This window comes from Mugil cephalus, chromosome 13 (assembly GCF_022458985.1).
Source record: "Mugil cephalus isolate CIBA_MC_2020 chromosome 13, CIBA_Mcephalus_1.1, whole genome shotgun sequence".
Classification (NCBI taxonomy): domain Eukaryota; kingdom Metazoa; phylum Chordata; class Actinopteri; order Mugiliformes; family Mugilidae; genus Mugil; species Mugil cephalus.
Genome location: NC_061782.1, coordinates 12,694,283 through 12,712,920, shown reverse-complemented (window position 1 = coordinate 12,712,920; position 18,638 = coordinate 12,694,283). Strand labels below are relative to the sequence as shown.

General features: G+C 42.2%; 2 protein-coding genes across 8 annotated transcripts in view; one reads left to right on the top strand and one right to left on the bottom strand.

Annotated features, from left to right (window-relative positions):
* Positions 1-18,638, top strand: part of wdfy4 (WDFY family member 4) — a 38,273-nt gene that overhangs the window by 12,180 nt on the left and 7,455 nt on the right. For all 4 annotated transcript variants that reach the window (XM_047603334.1, XM_047603332.1, XM_047603333.1 and 1 more), the window contains 34 exons: positions 129-307; positions 411-642; positions 810-949; positions 1,030-1,141; positions 1,241-1,431; positions 1,532-1,684; positions 1,794-1,867; positions 2,224-2,382; positions 3,283-3,377; positions 3,490-3,586; positions 3,694-3,896; positions 4,170-4,336; positions 4,412-4,531; positions 4,608-4,787; positions 4,864-5,016; positions 5,462-5,588; positions 5,668-5,819; positions 6,041-6,279; positions 6,382-6,488; positions 6,590-6,781; positions 6,869-6,978; positions 9,307-9,384; positions 9,493-9,684; positions 9,779-9,854; positions 9,964-10,178; positions 11,710-11,858; positions 11,944-12,058; positions 12,375-12,460; positions 12,544-12,606; positions 15,849-15,891; positions 16,060-16,179; positions 16,265-16,385; positions 16,468-16,574; positions 17,497-17,647. In XM_047603334.1, coding sequence (XP_047459290.1) covers positions 129-307; positions 411-642; positions 810-949; positions 1,030-1,141; positions 1,241-1,431; positions 1,532-1,684; positions 1,794-1,867; positions 2,224-2,382; positions 3,283-3,377; positions 3,490-3,586; positions 3,694-3,896; positions 4,170-4,336; positions 4,412-4,531; positions 4,608-4,787; positions 4,864-5,016; positions 5,462-5,588; positions 5,668-5,819; positions 6,041-6,279; positions 6,382-6,488; positions 6,590-6,781; positions 6,869-6,978; positions 9,307-9,384; positions 9,493-9,684; positions 9,779-9,854; positions 9,964-10,178; positions 11,710-11,858; positions 11,944-12,058; positions 12,375-12,460; positions 12,544-12,606; positions 15,849-15,891; positions 16,060-16,179; positions 16,265-16,385; positions 16,468-16,574; positions 17,497-17,647 — 4,698 coding nt within the window. The remainder of the gene's footprint in view (positions 1-128; positions 308-410; positions 643-809; positions 950-1,029; positions 1,142-1,240; positions 1,432-1,531; positions 1,685-1,793; positions 1,868-2,223; positions 2,383-3,282; positions 3,378-3,489; positions 3,587-3,693; positions 3,897-4,169; positions 4,337-4,411; positions 4,532-4,607; positions 4,788-4,863; positions 5,017-5,461; positions 5,589-5,667; positions 5,820-6,040; positions 6,280-6,381; positions 6,489-6,589; positions 6,782-6,868; positions 6,979-9,306; positions 9,385-9,492; positions 9,685-9,778; positions 9,855-9,963; positions 10,179-11,709; positions 11,859-11,943; positions 12,059-12,374; positions 12,461-12,543; positions 12,607-15,848; positions 15,892-16,059; positions 16,180-16,264; positions 16,386-16,467; positions 16,575-17,496; positions 17,648-18,638) is intronic.
* lrrc18a (leucine rich repeat containing 18a) lies at positions 12,625-15,744 on the bottom strand. Of its 4 annotated transcripts, none has more exons than XM_047603336.1 (3): positions 15,694-15,744; positions 14,668-14,786; positions 12,625-13,610 (listed from the first exon to the last, which is right to left on the bottom strand). In XM_047603336.1, exon 3 carries the CDS (start codon positions 13,604-13,606, stop codon positions 12,788-12,790), a length of 819 nt encoding a protein of 272 aa, XP_047459292.1. In that variant the 5' UTR covers positions 13,607-13,610; positions 14,668-14,786; positions 15,694-15,744; the 3' UTR covers positions 12,625-12,787. The 4 variants fall into 4 exon arrangements, with proteins under 4 accessions (XP_047459292.1, XP_047459293.1, XP_047459295.1 ...); XM_047603337.1 differs by lacking the exon at positions 15,694-15,744 and adding an exon at positions 15,528-15,683; XM_047603339.1 differs by lacking the exon at positions 15,694-15,744 and adding an exon at positions 14,946-15,050.

The window sequence follows — 18,638 nt, the reverse complement described above, 5'->3', positions numbered from 1 at the left end:
GCATTTCCTCCTGATAAACTTTATCGCTTTTGTTGACTTTTCTTATTTCTCACCAGGCCGTTTCTTATCAGTTGCATTTGAAGTCAATGTTTCTATGGAAACTGTCTTTCTTCATGTCTGATCTACAGATATGATGGAGCCAGAAGTTTGCACTCCCACTTCTTTGACTGCATCGCTGAGGTTCCGGTGCTCCAGCATTCTGGTCCCTGGCCAATGGCACCACCTGGTTGTAGTCATGGCCAAAGATGTGAAGAAGAGCTGTCTGACCTCGGCCTACTTCAACGGCAAGGCAGTGGGGACAGGAAAGGTATGACGAAAGGAGAGAGAATGAGGAGTTTGTGATTGATCTGATTCAAGCCCTAATGTAGCATTTATGTATTTATGATCATAGCCTCTCCATTTTCTGTCAGATGAAGTATATTCAGCCGTTCCCTGGTCAGTATGTATCCATGGACCCCACGGCGGTGATTGATGTGTATGGGCTGATAGGGACACCTGCTCCCTGGAAGGAGCATGCTGCTCTAGTGTGGCGAGTGGGTCCTTCTTACCTTTTTGAAGAGGCTTTGAGCCCTGAGGCTGTGGGTGTTATGTACACCCAGGGCACCACGTACCTGGGAAACTTTCTGGCTCTGCACAACACAGGTTAGTCACAAGCTCTTGGGCAACATGCCATTACATGTTGCCCAAGAGTTACAGTGCCTTTACAGTGCTGTAATACTTTGCATTTTAACACATTTATGTCACATGAAAATCTAAATATTAACCTGCCTGTGTCTCACCTCTGCTCTCGTGTTCTGCCCGTGATACAGACACCGAGTCTGTCCCTCTCAGGCTGGTTCCTGAGGAGAGGATCTCGTTTGGCATCAACCCAGCAATTTCTACATTAACAACTGTTGCACAAATCAGAGAAGATTACAATGAAGTTGATTGCAGACTGATTGCCAAAGAGGAAAGTGCACAGTTATTCCAAATTGAGCCTATTTGTTAGTTATTTTGACACACAGTACCAATTGCAGTATCTAATTACAGATGGGGATAGCGTCTCGGGATCACTCCACCCCTGTATTCCTTGCACGAAACATCAGCCAGCACCTGAGTGGTACCGCCCGCACCATAGGAGCAGCGCTGGTTGGACGTTTTGGTAAATAATTTTATTTTGTTTAAAAAAAGTTTCTTTGCTGTTTAGTTGCCACTTACAACCACATCTGCTGAGCTCCCCATTATGGCCTCTTCCCTCTAGGTGTGCGTACATTCAACCCCAGCTCTGCATCCAATGGCTTTCTGTTTGTCGGTGGGCCTGCCGTTGTTCTCAGTCTAGTTGCAATGGCGCCGGACGATGGCTCTTTGTATGCGGCTGTGAAAGTTCTTCTTTCAGTGCTCGAGACCAACCCTGCCATGCAGCAAGAAATGAACCGCATCAATGGATACAAGGTCTGTAAGGTCATTTTAAATAATTTAAATAATACAGACATTAAAATCTGCCTCCTCGCAATTGTCTTCTGATCTTAAATATGATTCATTCTGCTTGTAGCTTCTAGCTTTCCTGCTCAAGATGAAGAGCAGCCTGGTGAGCCACCGAACCTTTCAGCTGCTACAGTGTCTCTGGAGCTCAGTGGAGCTGAGCTCTGGAGCTGGTTGTCTACAGAACACGTCTGCTTTTCAAGCTCTGCTTTGTGACCTGGAGGTAAGAATCCAAATTGCTCCATAAAAGAGTGAAACTTTTCTTGACCCTGTAACATAATCAGCAAGCCACTTGTTAAAATCTTTTGCTCTTGCTCTCTTTTTCTCTCCAGGTGTGGCAGAACACATCAGACCATCTGGACCTTTCGGTTCTCAACTACTTTGCTGAAATCCTGAAATCCTCCAAGTAATTTCCACTGTTACCAGCGTGAGACCAAACCTCACCAAATATCTCGTAGCTCTAATCTAATTTATTATTAACTCACATGACGACCAGTTGTGTAACACAACAAACGGCCTCTTGTTCAGGTTTGGCGACAGACTCTATCGGCTGTTCTGTCAACATTTGCCACAGGTCGTCATCAATATCATGGAATTGTACAACAGAAATAGTCAAGGGAACGTTCAACAGAATCAGTCCTGCAGGCTCAAGAGAAGACTGATCGTGTGCATGGATTGCTAGATTAGATTTTCAGTCTGTGAGAACAGATTGTGATTGATATTATAGCTTTCTTAGTTTTTCTCTCTTTGTAACCTCCACAGTGACAGCAGTGATGCAACGGCCATGCACAGAATGGGCCTGCTACCGAAGCTGCTATTTGAATTTTCTGATCTGACTGTGACCTTTGAGAAAGTTAAGATTATTTCTTGCATCGTCACATCCCTACTTAAGGCTTACTTCAGCCCGGTGGACATAAGCAGGTAAAGTTGGGGAGTACTTTTGTCATACAATGTCCCAAAATTTAAGTTTGAGCCTTATTTATTTCAAATATATTAAAAAGAAAAGGATAAGTTAAAAAAATAGAAGAAGGAAGCATGCAATATATTTGAAAAGAAGTAGGAGGAAGTAAAACTTATATAGTCCAACCAGTTCTCTATCAGTTTCTTCAATCAAACTCAATCAAACTTTATTTATACAGTACTTTTTACTACCAAAAAAGCAGCCGAAAGTGCTTCACATATTTAAAAACATAAAACATTACAAGAAACCGGTTTCTTTGACATACGGTACTTTAGTGATATAACAAAAGATAAACAAAAACAGAACAATAACAGCAGCAACCAACAAGTTAAGGCAGTAATTCCTAATTTAGTGTGATGCTTCCTGCTTCATCAACATATCTACTGAGTATTATATGTTTTATTTAAATTTCATCAGGTCTGAGCATTGATTCAGGTCTATCTGTGATCAATCCAGTAATTGAACACCACACTGTGAAACACAAAAGCTCTTTATTCTTTTAAAATGAAAATTTCCTTCGATGCGTTATCATTTTTAAATGATTATCGTAGGTGGTAATTAATTATTTTTGGCCTTGTACATTATTTGTGCTGTTTGCAGTTCAGCAATGCCCATGACCAGTCTTGACCTTATAAACAGTGAATTGGTGTATTCTAGGTATCCAACCTTATGAATGATTCTTTTGCTTTCTTTGTACAGTAATTACTGGATGTAGTGAATTTTTATAGTTGCTACCCCATGCTTAAACACAGTAACGTGTATACACTAGAACCAGTGCACGGTAAAGAATAATACAGTAATGATTTGTAGTCGTGTATGTGTCAAAATGGTTTCAAATAATGTCCTTTTTATCTGATTAGACTTGGACTCTTCCTGGTCTACACACTCCCTCCATCTGGTAACGTGACTGAAGGCAGTGAGATATATGACGGTGATCTTTCGCTGGATTTGTTAGGTACACTATATCACTATGCTACCATATCCCATGCATTTACTTTTGCTATAAATGTCTACTATGTGACACATGTTACTAGTACTGACTCAGGCTCATCTTCTTCTTCGTCCAGCTCAGAGTTGTGGTCCAGCCAACCTCATCTGGAAACGCAATCAGATGCTACATGTGCTTTGTGAAATCCTCAGCTCAGACAGCCTTCTAACCACAGAGTACGTGACAAAAACAGTTTCCCATTTTCTTATATATGTACACACATATTGTCATAACAGAAACATTGACTGAATTGTTGTGTCTTTTTATTTGTTTCCCATAATAGCCAGCGAAATACGGTGCTGGATTCCCTGGGCAGTGACTGGTTCCTGCTCTTCCTTCAGCCTCACCTTCACCCTTCCACCTTAAAACTGGGTCTCATCCTGCTCACGCATTTCTTATTGAGTCCCAGTCAGCAGAGCAGCTTCAGAGATGGGGTGCTCCCAGGATCGCTAATAGAGAGCATGGAGGAACCGTTCGCTGTCATGGGTGCATAATAATTTCTTTAAAATGAAGTCTCATAGTTCAGTGTTTTGCCTCTTTGCCTCTGAAGTCATTATTTGGATCCATCTTAATGATTAAGCCAGAGAAAGAGGGTCTTGTATTATATGTAAATACTGATACAATAACATTAAATTGTTGTTCAGTGTATATTTGACCATTTATATCTTAGACCATCATTTTGTGATGCGATACTGAAGATATTGCTGTGTCTCAGCATTTCGTCCTAAATCTGTCATTACTTTCTTGTCTTGTTTTTAGACAACCTTCGAGCTCATTCTTGGTCTTACGAGTGCCGCAGCACCACCTGTCCAGGCTTTGATGTCCTGCGAGGGCTGCTGATCAGACACACCCACCTGCCTCAGGTGTATGAAGCTCTGGCTGCTCTGCTGCTGGGGAAGACAATCAGTCACACAACAGAGGCAAAGGTGGGCCATGTTTTCATTCAGTTTAGTTTTCCTTATAATCTCTGCCGCAGTGATCTAATTTTATGTCACACTTAGGTGCATCTGGATGATATGCTTCAGTCATTCATCGACGGCCAAACAGATTCTCCTGCTCAGCAGCTCTGTGTAGAAGCTGCCACGATACTGCTGGACTTGGTCAAAGTTGTCATCACGCAGGTAAGACGGTCAAAAGCTTAGATTGCTTTCTTAAGGAAACTCAATGTCTAATACACTTTGTTTTATGTTCAAACAGCCTGTTTCTCCAACTAAGCACGTGTCAGACTCTGACGTGTCATGGGACGTGCAGCTCCCAGCAAGTGTGATGCAGTTCCTTTGTCTCCTCCATAACCTCCGCCCAAGAGATCCACTGTGGGCATCACCCACGTTCCTACATGCACTCGCTGGTGTTGTGTACCCTCGGGACGTTTCAAAGGTTTGTGTGTTACTCTAGTTTTATAAAACTCTTTAGTCTATCTGTTCTTATTTGTTTGTTTGTTCTATTCTTTCAGTGCATCGGGGAGCCTTGCATAAAAAGCGAAGGTGTGGACAAGAGTCATCCAAGCAGGAAGCCGGTGTTGGACTTCATGCGTATTCTCCTAATGGACAGTCTTCTTAATGTGTCTGCTAACTCCAACACGCATCCTTTTATTCTGCTGCTGGAGGTGAATTCACACAAATAAGCACAAGCTACTATTTGCAGTATTCATTTAGGTCACAGCTCATAGTGTAAAGTCAACATGCGTACAACACATAAACATTAGCGGCAAAATGCATTTCCACTGAAAAATACTTCAGTTCACTATGATAGTGCAAAACTCTGATTTCCCCAGAAGGTGCCACTCTATGCTCAGTTACTAAACCAGGCAGTATCGGGTACTGCTGATGAAATCATTCACCACTAGGAGGGAGAAAACACCAAGAGGCCAAGTGTTTTCACCTACTCAGGATAAACTTACATGCACGCACACACGCTTTAGGCGTAGCATTCTGCTCACTATCAGGCATAAAACAAACAAACAAAAAAAAGCACATTTATAATATGTACATCTGTTTTTTAAATTATAATTATTATTTTGATAACTGAACTAAAATGCTTAAATTTTGCAGTTTTCCCCTGATGGTGCATCACTGGAGCAGAAGCAGAGTTTCCAGACAGAGCTGCTGGAGTTGGTTATGAACATCATCCACATGCTCAACTATGAAGACGACAGCTGCACCCATCTCATCTCACAAGGTAAAATTTTAAACGGAGCTGAACACTTCTTTGCAAAAACAAATCATCTGAATTCACTTGTTTTTGTTTTAAATTGCAGACTCAAAGGATCAAACGCCTGAAGGACAGATGGTGACGTTGATGGAGAATGTGGTGCTTTTCAGTGAAAATGTGCTGCACAAACTGTACGGTGGAACGTTCCTGGGAGACTCTGAGAGTTTGCTCAATTTCTTCGCAGATCAGATTGTGGTGGTGAGACAAATGCATAACAACACCTGGAAAAGAAAAAGGAGTTTTCAATAAAAATTTGAATATTTGTATTAAATAAACCTGCGAATTAAGTAAATTGGTAATTTAGGCATTCTTTATAAATCGGTAGAATATGGAAAGTGAAACTGTAAAATCTGTCAATTAATAATTTCATTTATTTTTTGCTCTAACTGTTAATAAATACATTTGTTTCATACTTCTAGGCTCTGGAGAAAGGACAAAGTCAGAAAGAGAAGACGTTGTCTTCCCTGTACTCCTGCACCAACAAAGTCCTGCTTTATTTCTTGTCTCAACCGCGACATTCCCAAGAAGAAAAAGAAGCGGTCATTAGGGCATTACAAACCTTCATGAAACGATGGGACGTTGCCATGGCAACTTACAATGCAAATGTGAACTTCATTACTTGCCTCCTGCACTGTCTGTTACTGATACGGTCTGGCAGGTAATGGCGAAACCAAAACTCGCTCGCAGATGCGCACAAATATGGATTTAGTGGTGATTAACACAATCACACTGTTTTTTTTTTTGTTTTTTTTTTAAATAGCTACCCTGAAGGTTTTGGATGTGTGACCAAGCAAACGTCGCCCGGTCTGCTGCCTGCCAAAACCAGACATTCATCATTTCTCGCCAATGGAGCGGACATCACGACAGGTACGGGGCCTCGCATGTGGGAGTTTATTTACATTTATCAAGTCTGCAGGGGTTTGCTGGGTCGTTGCATGTCCCAATAAATGTGTGGATGTGTGTTCCAGAGGAAAGACAGCTTGTGTCCCTAGCAGAGGCCTGCTGGTCAAAGGTCCTGCTAGAGAGACAGCATATGCTTGAAGAAAACTGTAAGATGGAGATCTCAGTGTGCCACAAAGCTGAGGCGGGGCCTGCTAGCATGACTAGCGTCAGTCCTCTATGGGAGGAGATGGCGCACAAAGCCTGGCTGCTACACACAGGTAGCTATGCTAATAACTGCAGTTTGAGAATATGTTTGAATGTGAGCGGTGTTATCTTATAATTTTGTCTTCGCACCATCTCCTCAGACTGTCAGAAGAGGAAGGTGGCCAGCAGCTCTCAGAAGAAGTTTGATATGATCAGCAGCGTTCTTCGTGCAGCTTTGGGCAAACCAGACCAACACTCGGTAACCGTGGAGGTAAATCCAAAACATTCCTCCATTATTTTATTTGTTCTTCTGCACGAGACAAAACTGTCCCCTTTGAGAAGTGTGCATGGAGTTACCTTCTCTCAGGTGTCCCAGAGCTCTGTGCCAAACACTCATCCCAAAGTCACCACTGTGCTTGTGCTCTGGGCCGTCCAGCCCTGTGGGGGTGTTTGATTATTTCTTTAAATAGATTTGGATTATCACAGCTGATTGCCCCTGAGTGGGCATTGTAATTGATATCTGTTAGGCTTATCCATGGGAACACTCACTACAACACACTGTTTGCTGCTGAAGGTTAAAGACGCGTTTATTGTTGTTTTTCCCCCCGAAACACGTGGCCCACATCATTAGTTCCCCCACAACGCTTAAGACGTTGAGCCATCTGGAGCAGGGAGCAGGGACATATTACTCAGGCACACAGGCATGAAATTACCGCGTCTGTGTGTCTGTCTCACACCCGCAAAGTGTGTGTGTGTGTTCTTGTTTGTGCACGTCCCTTGCCCACAGAAATCGGGTTGGCAATTATAGTGGTACCAATCTGATGAAAACATTATTCATTTGATGTTATTCTTTATCATATCAGTCTCTGACAGGCTATCAGAGAGGGTGATGAATTGTTTTTCCATCTGAGAGGCAGAGAAGAAGAAGAGGGAGGGATATTCTTTCTGCGTTGTGTTGCAACATTGCACTTTGAAGAGGTTGCAACATTCGAAAAAAAAAAAAAAAGATATTTAAATACTCAGTTATGGTCATTTTTCCATCCATCCTCGTGAAGAGTCATTAATTAATTACCGGATCATCAACTTATGGCCTTTCTTTGGCAAGTCATGAGTCATGAGTGGGACTGTTTTCAGTTTTCGCTGGATCCATAGTAATGTAGCGCATATTTTGCATTACTATGGATCCAGAGTAGAGTTTTAAAGCCGGCTGTAGGTAATGAATGAGAATGTAGAGACTGATAGGCAGACTGTGTCCTCAGTCAAGCTTCAGTGCAATCCTTTCAGAGATTTATTTCATCAGCGAATGCAGTTTCCATAATCATATCTGTGTCCTCATATTAGAAAGATAATTAACAGCACTAATGATCACGTTAAGTTCATTACACATTCACTGCCAGCTCAGAATGAAGTTGACATTATGTTGCCTTATCATCAAAGGTGGCGTATTGTTGGGAAGTCATTAAAATGGAAATGAGTGTGATGTTCTGATGTTAATTGCAGAGGGAAGAGATGAGTTATGTATTTAATGCAGCATTTAAAAAGCCAATGAGGTTCCTATCTGCTAAATAGGGTAATTAATGCTATATATTACTTATGTTTGTCCAAATGAAGGAATGAAATTAGGAAATGATGACGCCAACATGCTGTTTATCTGTCTCAACACGGCTCTGGTTTGCAAACTTCATTATTACTCTCTTTTCTGTCTGTAATATTTCTATAATCTCCGCTCGAATTACCGCTTTATTTCTTTTTCTGCACAACTTCTCATTTGGGTAGGCAGCCAGTCACTTAGAAAAACCGTTTCCATTCCCTCGGAAGCGGCTTGTCAAAGTTTGACGTCAACTTTTACGCATGGATTTATTCTCATCTCAAATGTCTTGGCGTCTTTTGTAATGCACAAGCAGCAGATTTCTTTTTACTGCTCTTGAAATCAATTATTCCAGGCGTGAGTTTATAGTGCAAAACGTAAAATTGCCATGTGTAAATAAGACTCGATATAAAGAGTTAGTGCATGTTCATTCAGTCAGTTAAATGGCTTTCCTGGGTCAGCTGTGAAGATGGACACATGTTGTTTCACTAGTCTCTCAGCGAGCACTGCTGTGATGATGGGCTTAATGAAGCAGTTAACAGTCAGAATATGATCCCAGTGTGTCTGCTCAACACGAGCATCCTGCAGTCTCAACACAGCTCGGTTTTGGGTTTTTCAGTTTTTTAATTTCTTTCCTCTTTTAATCGACGCATAAACACCGACTTACATACAATAAAGGGGTAGACACACACTTACCTTGTCCTCGACTCTGGTGTGGCTCAGTGATATTAATGTTTATGTTAATTTGATCACACCAACAAATGATTACATTTCCAGACAGGGTTATTGTAAGACTGTAGCCACTAGCTTATTTTGCCCAGTGAATGCAATTTAGAACAGATGTAATTGTATGAATGCATTGTAATTGCATGAGGAAACAACAATACCATTATGCATATACAATTTCTGGAACGTGATGTCTGTTGTGTGTACAATACGAGCTGAGGGAAGAGCGATTGTGCTGCCCCGCTTTTCATTTGCACCCATCAGGTTACTCTTGTCTGTTCGCAGGAGTTTCTGTCCTACATGGAGTCACATCGACAGAGGGGCCACAGCATGTTTGAGAACATGCAGACAAACAATTTACAGGTGCGACAGACATTTTCACATAAATATGCGAAAGTAAACTGCGCTTAAGAGACATAATTTGATTTGTAGTAATGTGAATCTTTGTCTCGGCTTGTTTCTGCATTGCAGTTACGAGCTAGCGAGTGGGAAAGTGTGAGCGCCATGTGGCTGCGTGTGGAGGCCGAGCTGCTGAGGGAGAGAGCTGTGTTCGGCCCCGGCCCAGGGGTGGTGTTGAGCCGAGACTGGGTGCAAGACGCCGCAGAAGGACCCAACCGCACCAGATCACGCATCCGCAGAAAGGCTCTGAGACGATCCAAACGGGTAGAGCTTTTTAGCTTTTTATTTTAATGCAGCCTCTGTTTATTTCAGAGCTTTGTATTACACACAGTCTTAACCTTTTGTGTATTTCAAACAGGTGCTAGGTACAATGTGTCTCGGTTTAAGGTCTGGTATTCCTGAAGAAAACAAAAATAAAACGGATGATGAAACGGGTAAAGATTTTCATTTATAATATTTTTTTTAATTGACGTTAATCCAAATTTGGTTGTTGGTTTCTCAGCAGTAACATTTTTTATATATTTTTTTTTTAATTCGTGACAGAGCCCAAGATCTTGTGTGAAGTTGGCGCAGAGGCTAAGGAAGATGAAGACGATGAAGGGCAGTCTTGTGACCGTCTGACTTTCTTCCCGATTCTGAATGAGACGCCTGCTGTCGCTGAGGGTCTTCCCGAATCCTCCGCCCCTGAACCCTGCTCCCACACACAAGACTGCCCCGACATACGCGTCATCCTGCAGGAGCTGCACCCTGGAGAGGAGGTACTGTGGGACAGGAGGCTGCGCTAGCGTGCTGCCCCGAATACAGCATTCCCAAATACAAACACGGCTCCTTCCCACCCCACTAATATTCACAGTCATAATTATCTGATGTAGACTAAGGGATTCCAGTAGCCCAGCGCTGCTATCAGAATTTCATCTTTCCTCATTAGTTTAATGTTTTAATGTTGAGGCCCAGCACAGCTCTTCTCATTCTTACAGTGAGTTAAAAACCAGTGCACATGTTGACAGGGACTCTCATCGCTCCGGCAACCAGCCGCGGCTTTTAATGTTTCTGACAGAAGTATTAATAAAAACAGTAGGAGGTGATGCAGGCTGTCTTACATCCGCTTAGTAAGTGTGTGATGTGCGCAAGTGTGTCCTGTTGTCTTGCAGCAGTTCAGTGCATGAGTCCTGCTGAGCTTCCTGTCAAATGAACACAGTCATTAGCTCTGAAAAATGCACACACACTCACGGGCCAGCACACACACTCATGCAGCAGCACACAAAGGGAGACCCACTCATAATTAGCTTGCCAGCGCCAATAGTGTGATTATGACAATAATGTGTGTGGGGAGAAATCAATGGTCTGACATTAGGCTCTCAGTCAATAAAAGTCCTCCTTTTCTCTCCTTCTTCCCATCATCAGCTAAATCGCCCTCAGACTGATAACGCATATCTGTCCACAGCACAATAAGGAGATAAGAAAACAAGTTGGTTTTTGTGTATTTTATCTTTGATAATAATAAATAGAACATTTTTTTTTTTATTAAAGTTTACTCACTGTTAGCGACTTTTGCCCTGAAGCCGCTCTGTAATCAAGGATGTAAATCGTCATAATATCTGACCATGATCAACCTTGACTCTTCTTAAACATGTTCACGTCATATTATCCATCACAGCACGTCCCTGTGTGTGTGTGCGCATTCAGACGAGAGGGTTCTGATCACTTATCAGGTTTCCTATTGTGTGTGTGGCAGTGATTAATTCTCCTAATAATGGCCAGGCGGCGTCTCCTCTTCCACCAAGTGTGTGACTCCGTGTCTGGCGGTCGGGAGTCTGATTTGATTAGTATAAATTGTGGGGGGCCTGCGGGTATGTTGGGGCCCCATATGGTTTTTGGGCGCTGTGTCCCAGAGGGCCTGCGAGGGAGGCCAGCGCAGGGAGACAGCCAGGTGCACACACTCGTTGTGAAATGAGGGGAAACAATAGAATTAGCCACGCATTATCACAATGCAGTTAGCATTAGCTACAGCCGCCGCTGATAGCAGCATGTGGGTTCACTTTACCGCCGCATGGAACACACACTGCTGCAAAAAGGGGCCGGGCCTTCCCATCCCCATCAATCAGCTCTGATAATGAAGTGTTCAACTGTGTCTTTTTAATAATGATTAAAATATGTGATTAAAATGATCAATCAAGTAAAGCCTGAAGTGCCTGTGTTGCTGCCATGTCATGTCCTGAGAGAGAAATGTGAATTGCACCTCTTGCATGGGGCTTAATGTATCTCCTTTTCTTTCCTCTCTGTCTGTAGGTAAAGGCCAAGATGTGTGTAGTGATGGTGAGCGGCCTCAGAGTCACAGAGGGTTTGCTGCTGTTTGGGAAGGAGAGCCTGCTGTTCTGCGAAGGATTCACTCTCGGTCCTAACGGTGATGTTTGCTGCAGGAAACACCATCCCAGCAGGTTGTTTGCAGTTACAGTAAAGCTTGTAATGCTGCTCAGATATTGTTCCGTTTTTCATCATCATTATCATGTTCCTCTCTGCCAGTGTGAGAGATTCCTTTATTTCCACCATGCTGAGTAAAGAGCTGCCACCCGCCAGATGCAGACGCTCTCTCTACGAGGATATCAAGGAGGCTCGGTTCATGCGTTTCCTTTTAGAGGTCAGACAACCAAACGCTCCCCCAGATACTCAGAATTAGCATGCATCTTGTATTTGTATTGTGTCTATGCAGGAATTAGTTGGGATCTAACAAGATTTGATGATAAAATTAGTCCCTTTAAGGGTCATGCAGAATTAGTTAATGGAGATGGAAGAACCAAAAAAAATTGCATCGCAAATCTGATTTGTGATTGTGCTCAGGATCAAGATGCATCCAAATTTAAATGAGATCTGACTGGTAAAGGAGTCTGTACTGTAAATAAATATCTTTGCATTTGAGTTGCTAAAAAGCTTCTTTGCCTTTCACTTGCTCTAAGGACAATGCCATGGAGATTTTCATGAAAAATGGACACTCAACCTTCCTGGTATTTCTGAACAAAGATCATGTCTCTGCATATAAAAGGTACCATATTTACATTTTTTATATATTTATATATTGTTTTTATCATCCCAATTCTGATCCCTATGCTCTTCTTCTTCCTGCAGGTTGACCACTGTCGTGCCAGCATTAAAAGGCAGAGGGGTTGCTGAGGTCATCGCTAATGCAAAGTAAGTGTCATCAGTGTGTAACAGTCAACCAACAATATCTGGAGAGTTTTTATTTTATCAGTGAATTGCATAAACAGCAGCTGTGCAACGTATCACTCGTACATGTATTTTACTCTTTGTTTGGCTGCTTTAAAATTACATCCATTCCAACATTTTTATTTCCATATCAGCCACTGTTTGGTCATTTGATTTTCTTGTAGTCCCCCGTTTCTCGTATCCTCCATACATCCTGATTGACTGTTGCCACTGAGTGTGGTGCCATCAGTCCAGGATAAGTTCTTATCCTTTTCTCCTCAAATATACCATCACCTCCTCTTCTTCCTCCTCCTCCTCCTTTTATAACCCTATCCTTCTGCGCTTTGCATCTCTTAAGGCATGTCTTACACAGGCTGCTCTCATGGACCAGGTACAGATCTTCCTCTAGCTCTGACTTGCTCTGACCATCCCCTTGGGCATACCATATGGGATTACGTTTCACATTCACCTTACTATGGCTGCGCAGCACTTTCACAAACTCTGGTAACGTGATGAAGAGGTTATCGAACAGACCTAACTCTTGGAGGCTATGTAAGGTCGCCATAGTGTGAGGCAGGGCATCCAGCTGGTTCATCCCAAGATTCAGAGTCTTCAGGCTGGTGAGGGAACCCAGTGTGGAGGGTAAGCCCATGGAGGTAAGGCGGTTGTTGGAGAGGTTGAGGTGGGTCAGTCCCACCAGGTTGCCGATGGACTCGGGCACAGACTCTATCTTGTTGCTATGGAGATCCAGCCATCTGAGTGACTGAAAGTTCCCGATGTTGTCGGGGAGTTTCTGTATCTGGTTGCGGCTGAGGTCTAACTCGTCTATGTTGGTGAGTTTGAGGAGACACTTTGGGAAGATGGTTATACCCATGTTGCTAAGGGTCAGCCTGTGTCGTCCATCGGGGGTCATCCGTATTGCCTTCTTGGCAGTCTTGAGGGTCACCTTTGTCCCTTTGGCTCCCTTTCCCTTTCCTTTGGGCATGGTTCTACAACACACAGAGAAGTGAGGAACAGTTCAGTTTAAGGTTTCAGCTCAGCCTCCACTTTTGTGACAGTTTCCCCAAGAGGCTGATTTTACAATAATTTATCTAATCTCCACCAGCGCACAGCATCATAGCAAATAGATGTGTTGTGTGTATCTTTATGTGTAAATATGTGCGTGTAAGGCTGATGTGATTTATTCAGATACAAAGGCTTATGTATGGCCCGAGGCAGCGGGGAAAGCGTACTCTCTGAGGAATGAGAGCTTGAGCAGCGTGTGTGTGTCTCGGTGAGTATGTGTGTCGTGGTGTTGTGTCTGCACTAGTGCGTGCTCACCCCGTGTTGCCCATGGGGGTATTTAAGAGCACGACTCTCTAATTAAGGCTAATGCTGAGGAACAAAAGGAGAGAGGCGACACTGGGTAATACAGCAACAACAAATGAGTGCTGATTCTCCCTCACCATTTAACTGATTGAGTTGTTTGGCTCTTTTCCGGCGAGAAAGGTGTGTGTGTGTGTGTGTGTGTGTGTGTGTGTGTGTGTGTGTCGGATATCCACGTGCAAGTGTGTTGACAGACATGGATGTACTGTACTACAGTATGTGTGTGTGTGTGTGTGTGTGTGTGTGTGCACAAAGAGTCAAATCAGGACTTTGATAAATGATAGTTGGGGAGTGTTGAGAGTGTAATGAGGGCTTCGCTCTTCTCCCCTCCCTGTCTAAAAGAGCAAGGTGTGTGTCTGTTTGTGTCTGTGTTACACCCCAAGGCCCTCTCTCGCCTCATTCATCATCCTCAGGATGAGAGAGGTTATCCACTGGTGCTTGTTCCATTATAACCTCCTATAGAAAACTATTGCATGAAATTATTGCCTGCAATTAGATAACACATTCTGGGCCAAATGCAATGATTGATTTAGTGTAGTTTTACAAAATAATTTGGTCAGGAGTTATTGGTGTTAGAAATTGGATACACTTAATATTGCCTCTATATTTTTTAGGTTGTGTATCCTATTGTTTCCTTCTCAAAATAATCCAACGTATTTACTTTAAATGATGTGTACTCACCATATTTTATCGTCTTTATTCCTGGGCTGATCAATAATCGAGTGATTTCCTCAGTTTTAGAAACATGACAACAGCTTTAGCTCCTCTGAACCAGCCTCTCATCTCGAAGCCTCTCACCCCTGTTTAAAAACACAAGAAATACTACACTTAAAAAACATAAAACACCTTAAAGCTAATTTACAGTTCGGTCAGCATGAGTTGTACTACTAAAACCTGGCGTTTCCTTCTCTGGTGTTGAGAGGAAAGATCAGGAATGCGCAGTTTGTGTTTGTATCAACCTTTGCCTTGCCTCCCGTCACCACGCAGGGAAAGTCAAGTTCCTCTTGTTTAACAGTGTTACTTAGCAACTGTGGTGCTTGGCGCCAGGATTTTTATTGTCATGTTACTGCTCTACGGAGGGAAAGGAGATTTCAGGAGCGGTTGATCACTTTCCTAGTTTAATCATGTTTAGAGAGCCGTTCCATGAGTACAATGTTAATGAAATGTTCACTAACATTGTCGTTTAGATGTTTTGTTTAATAATCACATGTTAATTGTAAACAAGTATTTGCAATTACAATTTGGTATTTTAATTGAACGAACTTTGCACTTTACACAGATTTGTTGTGGTCCATTTGATCACCACCACACAGCACTCCTAACCAAATGAAGAAATAGCTAGCATTAGTCAGATAATGAATTGTTGTTTGTCTTAACTACGCGGCAGGAAATCTTCAAGTAATTTGACAGAATGGTGTTGTTCCTGTTTGACTAGTAATCATGAACCTCTGTTATGGAAATCGGAGCCACATGTCAAAGCAATAAAAACATCACCGGACAAGGAAGTACTGTGCCTCAGTTTTCTGATGCAGACAACTTACACTTCGAACTCAAGCCATGTTTCCTTTCAACCTACAGTTGGCACCGTGTGCTACATCCTCCACGTCTCTTCGCATTTTTCATGCTACATACTGTAGCTCACCTCGGTCCCTAACTGCTCCTACAGCTGTGTACACATAATTTCTGTTTCCTGAGTCACTCACTCACCTCCACTCTGCTGCTTCTTGAACTCTGCTGTGTTGCTTCAACTGTGGTTGCTAGGCAACAAACCAAGCAAAAAAAAAAGAAGAAGAGAGAAAAACCTCTGTTCAGTGATCAGGCTCTGTTGCTAATCCAAGGCATTTGCTTTTATTGTGCCTTAGAAAGACTCCTGTGGTTGAAAAGACAGCCCTTGTTAAATGGCAGGTAATGCAATAAACACGACTCTTCATCCACTTCATTTTGTCAGATGTGTTTGTGCTCACTGATTCAGTACTTCCTCCTTCAACAACACCAGTGACTGACTGTGATAATGCTAATCCAGTTTAAAGGTTGTTCATAGCTGTGTTTCTGCATTACTTGCTTCTCTTCCAGAAAGGGGAGATAAGTAACTTCGAGTACCTGATGCATTTGAACACCATCGCTGGGAGGACGTACAATGACTTGATGCAGTATCCAGTTTTCCCCTGGGTCTTGGCTGACTATCAGTCAGAGGTAGAAGCTCACACATGACACCCATGTCTCGAACATGTCTCATGTAAAATGCTACATGTTTAATTCAATCCCTCCCCTCGACAAGACGCTTGACCTGTCCAGTCCTGCGACTTTCCGTGATTTGTCCAAGCCGATGGGAGCTCAGACGGAGAAGAGGAAACAGATGTTCATCCAAAGATATGAAGAAGTGGAGAATGAGGGCGAAGGTATCTGCTCAGTTAATTTTTTGTGCATTATGTACCATTTCCAGTGTTATTTCTCCCTATAACATGGTTCCCTCCGTAACAGACCTGTCAGCCCGATGCCACTACTGTACACACTACTCCTCAGCCATCATTGTGGCCTCCTTCCTGGTCAGGATGGAGCCATTTTCACACACCTTCCAGACACTGCAGGTGAGGCTGTGAACGCCAGGAAATGTAACAAAATCCTTAAAATTATGAAGTTGGTTTTAAATTAAATTCTTCCTTAAATGGGCCTGAATTGTTTCTGACCGGATGACTGAGTAAATATCTAACGGCTACATCACCAAGCTTGTGACTGCATGAATTCAAGTTGCATGTTACAGCCTGTATCATGGGAAGGATTTTGCAGGTTCACATAAATATGATGACAAACAGTCTTGCATGTCAAATCCTGCAAGTAAGTTTTCCACAAGCTCTTCTTCAAATTTTGTATTTTTGTTTATTTTCACACATAGTCTTACTAATAATATTAGCCTAATGTGAGCTATTTTCTGCACTCCAGACCATGCTCCAGTGCTGTTTTGGGTATGAAAGCAGATTATAGGGAGATTTTAATATATATGCAAATAATTACAGAAAGCGTCTAAAAGAAGCCAATGCAAATAGCCACAGATGTTACCAATTTGCAATGCAGCATCCAGTTGATTATAATGAAAAGGCATGCATATTTGATAGTCGGAATAAAGCAATAAACATGTTAGTCTGTTGAAGTAGGAGGCCTTTTTGTCTTCTGAAGCACATAACGGGTGTGTAGTAATAACCGTAACTGAATTTACATCTCTAACCAAGTTTACCGCTATATATGCTATTTTCATTCATTGAAGTAATTGTTTTACTCTAAATTACATTCATTCTCATGAGATTTCCATCATAGATTATGGAATTTTGCAGAAAGATGAAAAGCTTCCTTCTAATAATTGCAAATATTTCCTGCTTATGTAATACAATGAAGAATATAAAATATGATTTGCTCTACTGAATCAGGCAGACTACTTTATTAATATGCCTGTTGCAAAGTTTGGTTGAACAGTGTGCCAGCGGACTGACCGTGTTGTGTCTGGTTTCCCCACAGGGAGGGTTTGATATCCCAGAGAGGATGTTCTACAGCATAAAGAAGGAGTGGGAGTCTGCTTCCAAAGACAACATGGGAGACGTCAGAGAGCTGATCCCAGAGTTCTTCTATCTGCCCGACTTCCTGCTCAACTCCAACCACATCCAGCTGGGTCAGACACACAACTCTTTTTAAATCGCCTAAATCATAGGTCTTCAACAGGGGGATCCGCAACCCCTAGGGGGTCTGCAAAGGTACTGCAGGGGGGTTGCAAAATCTTTGGTTGATTGGACTTTTTTCTTTTCTTTTTCTTCTTTTTTTTTTTTTAACATGAATCTAACATATTTTAATAGGGATAAGGGATACCTTAATATTAATGCAAAACAATAATAATAGTAATGCATATTCATAAAAAGCAGTAGGCCAAATTTAATATAGAACACATATAATAGGTAGAGGGTCCCTACTTAATCTCTCCATCAACTTGGGGGTCCTTGGCCTTAAAAGAGTTGAGACCCCTGCCCTAAATTAATGACTGGGAGTATGTATTTCCTGTAAAGATATTTGCCGTGTACATGCAAATGTCTTATTTATGTGCTCAAAGGAAATGATTGGTGTCAACCTGCCTCTCAGTACTTTCAAACTTCTCCACCCTTTCTGCTGCTCTCACCTACCAGCCTACCTGTTTCTGCAAGATTAAAATTTAGTCTCCGATATACACTATACTGTCAGATATTTTTGTATCCCGCCACCACGGTACATGAGGATATCCTTCATTAACTCGTCATGTTGCCATCTGATTAGACACTGGAGCACCTTTCCGCATAAATAAATTCAAACTGATCCAGTGTACAGTGTGGAGAATATATAGACGACCATGTTGTTTTAAATTCTTTGGTAATTAATTTGAACCTGGTTTAATTAATGAGCTAATTTGCTTAATTAAGAGGAACCACTTTTTAATTCATGAACAGTTGCGTCTGATTGAAGTTGAGGTTACCTTGCTGCATAAATGTGCCCATGTTCATGGTAATTAGGGAGCATATCGCACACTGAAACATTACGGTTTGTTTGTGTGTTTGTTGGGTGTTAATGGAGGTGTGTGTATGCTAATTATATTAGCTACTGCTGTTACAGTAGAATTGCAAATAAAAACCTATATC

Coding starts and splice junctions, on each gene's coding strand:
- lrrc18a (XM_047603336.1), bottom strand. CDS start 13,606: ATGCCCAAAGGAAAGGGAAAGGGAGCCAAAGGGACAAAGGTGACCCTC.